This window comes from Nicotiana tabacum, chromosome 3 (genome assembly GCF_000715075.1).
Source record: "Nicotiana tabacum cultivar K326 chromosome 3, ASM71507v2, whole genome shotgun sequence".
NCBI lineage: Eukaryota > Viridiplantae > Streptophyta > Magnoliopsida > Solanales > Solanaceae > Nicotiana > Nicotiana tabacum.
In genome coordinates, this window is record NC_134082.1 from 173,683,175 (window position 1) to 173,685,911 (window position 2,737).

Here is a 2,737-nt window from a genome sequence, read left to right on the forward strand (position 1 = left end):
TCTAAACGAAAACACTGTTCAAAATCCGAAAAAATACTTGATCATAATATACTGGAGTTCCAGTATAATATACCGGTCCAGCATAATATACTAGAGTTTGGAGCACCGATGCTCCAGTCTCCAGTATATTGTACTGGAGCCAGCAAAGTATACCGATCCAGCATAATATGCTGGAAGTTCATACACAGGTGCACCAAACTCCAATATATTATGCTGGACCGGTCTCTGTTACAGCAAAATAGTGACTATTTTCCAATGACTTGGCAAATGCTGGCTATTTTTTAATGACCAATCCGAAAACTAGCTAGACCGTGCTATTTTAACCTTGAAACGCGACGAGGAGTAATTTGTACTGGATGTGTATTACCAGAAGTTAGAAACGGTTGAACTGCTTAACCTTGGTCAATTCTGAAATGGCAGCATTAACCAAAATATCTATAACATCAGAATCAATATTGTTTATTCGTCTCAGTAAAAACCAAGAAATATTCAACTTTATGCTACATATGTTTACAAATTACAAGCCGTCAGGCCGAGAGAGAATAGTATCTCCAAAATGCCGCAATTTTGGTGTGAGATTCAAGTTCTGCTAAAAATGAAGGGCAGTAATTATACCTTTGGACATTTCCACATTAGGATTAGAACGGTAAATATAAAATATAAGAAGTATATCTCCACTCCCAACACCCCATCCTCCCTCATATTTAAGGGCCAAGATCTCATTTGATGACTCTTAACAGAAGAATGAATATGTATAGGTCCTAAGTTCAAAATTTCCGGCCACCAATTTACAAAATTATTTTTGCGTGCAAAAAAAAAAAAAAAAAAAAAAAAAAAAAGGCAGATCCATACGTAAAAGCTTGTTGCAAACCTTAAAAAAAAACATTTCATTTCTAATAGTTTAAACTTTTATACACATTATATTCATGCAATTTTTGCAGGGATAGCTCCAAAAATAAATGCAGTGCCATAGTCCATACTGTGCATAACTATTTTTTGGCTGATTACGAGCAGTTCCCCAGATAATTACTAACGCAAACAAAGTCTTTGGTACCAAATTTACTATAAAATATCAAAATCGGAAAAAAGGAATGGACAAAGAAGAAAAAAACGGTCTTCTTGTTAGGAAAACAGGATTGGATGTGCTTAGTTCCACAATTTCATTAACTTTATAAATACCAAGTGTTCATTGACAAGCAAAAAGTAAGATGACTTCCCTCAATGTAAGTGATCAAGAAGCTCAACACTTATGCTTTCAAGAATGGATGAAGCTCCAAGAACAAGACCTCTTGGAGCTCCTCCATGCCCACCACCATTCCTCCTCCTCCTCCTTCTCCGCCAGCACCTCTCGCACTAGCGCTAACAGCGACTGCCACCTAAAACAACTCATTGCAAAATCCATCAAACACTTCCAAGACTACATTGACAACCGCAGACATTTTGCACGTAACGATGTCAGTGCTTACCTTGCTCCCACTTGGTGCACCACTTTAGAAAGCTCCATGATCTGGATCTCCGGGTGCCATCCGTCCAGTTTCATTCGGCTCATTTATGCGCTTAGTGGCAGAGAACTTGAATCCCATCTCTCTAACTATCTCCAAGGTAAGAGATATGGAGACCTCAGTGAGCTCTCGACCATACAGCTGAAATCAATCGACGAGTTACATATGAAGACGATAAGGCAAGAAAACCGGTTGTCAAAGATGCTCACCAGCTTGCAGGAGGAGATAGCTGATCAGCCAATTGCCATTATCGCCAATGAAGTGGGAAATTTTGCTGAAATATGTGGTGAAGCAGAGGAGGCCCTTGATAAACATGCCAAGTGTTTAAGGCACGTAATAGAAGAAGCTGATAAGCTAAGGATGGAGACTTTCAAGGAGCTGGCGATGAACATATTGAGTCCATTTCAAGCTCTTGAATTTCTGGTAGCTAGCAAGAAGCTCCATCTTTGTGTCAATGCTTGGGGCAAAAAAAGAGATCTTCAGCATGGGAGGAACAGAGGAACAGTAGAGGGAAACATCTATCCAACTTTATCTTGAAAAGCAAAATAAAGAAGTGAGAAATGTTTATGGAAATTATGTATATATATGGAATAATGTTTAGTTGGTACTAAGTCCAGATTATTTTTACGGCGTTTGTAATTTCTTTTAATCTTTAATTGTTGTTTTGGTATGATTCTTCAAACAACAACAACAAAAAAGAATTAGTTTTTTGATACTTCAAAAAAAATAAAAAATTAAAAAAATTACTTTAGTGTGATTTAGCATGAAACCTAGAAAGATGTTGAATATCCAATATTAGTTTCAGAATTTTGAATCTGTTATCTCATCCTATAACATGAAGAGAACGAAGGAAAAAAAATCTTCTAATGTGGCCGATAGTATAAACTAATGCTGATTTTTATGTGAAGACTATATCTCTTAAAATCCCAAACAAACGACCCCTAAAGTCAAACTAAGGCATTCAACCTGAAAAGCATGAGCAATAAAGTGATATAAATCAGATACTGTTATGGTAAATATCATATTATGGTGGATGTCTACTCTTCCTCCATGATCTTCATGTCAAATGCTTAATGACATATTTTCTATGTTCAATGACATATTCCATGACATATTTTCTTTACTTTTCATGCCTATATAAAGGCCTTGTAATAGATAGGAAAATACACACAATTGAAGAAGAAAATCTCTTCCTTTCTCTCTATCTCTATTTCTTGTTCATGTTTTACTAAATT

At 36.3% G+C, this 2,737-nt stretch overlaps 1 protein-coding gene across 1 annotated transcript; it reads left to right on the forward strand.

The window, feature by feature from the left end:
• The first annotated feature begins 1,208 nt into the window (after positions 1 to 1,208).
• LOC107794699 (protein DOG1-like 1) lies at positions 1,209 to 2,039 on the forward strand. Its single transcript, XM_016617217.2, has one exon. It carries the CDS (start codon positions 1,209 to 1,211, stop codon positions 2,037 to 2,039), a length of 831 nt encoding a protein of 276 aa, XP_016472703.1.
• Positions 2,040 to 2,737: the final 698 nt, after the last annotated feature.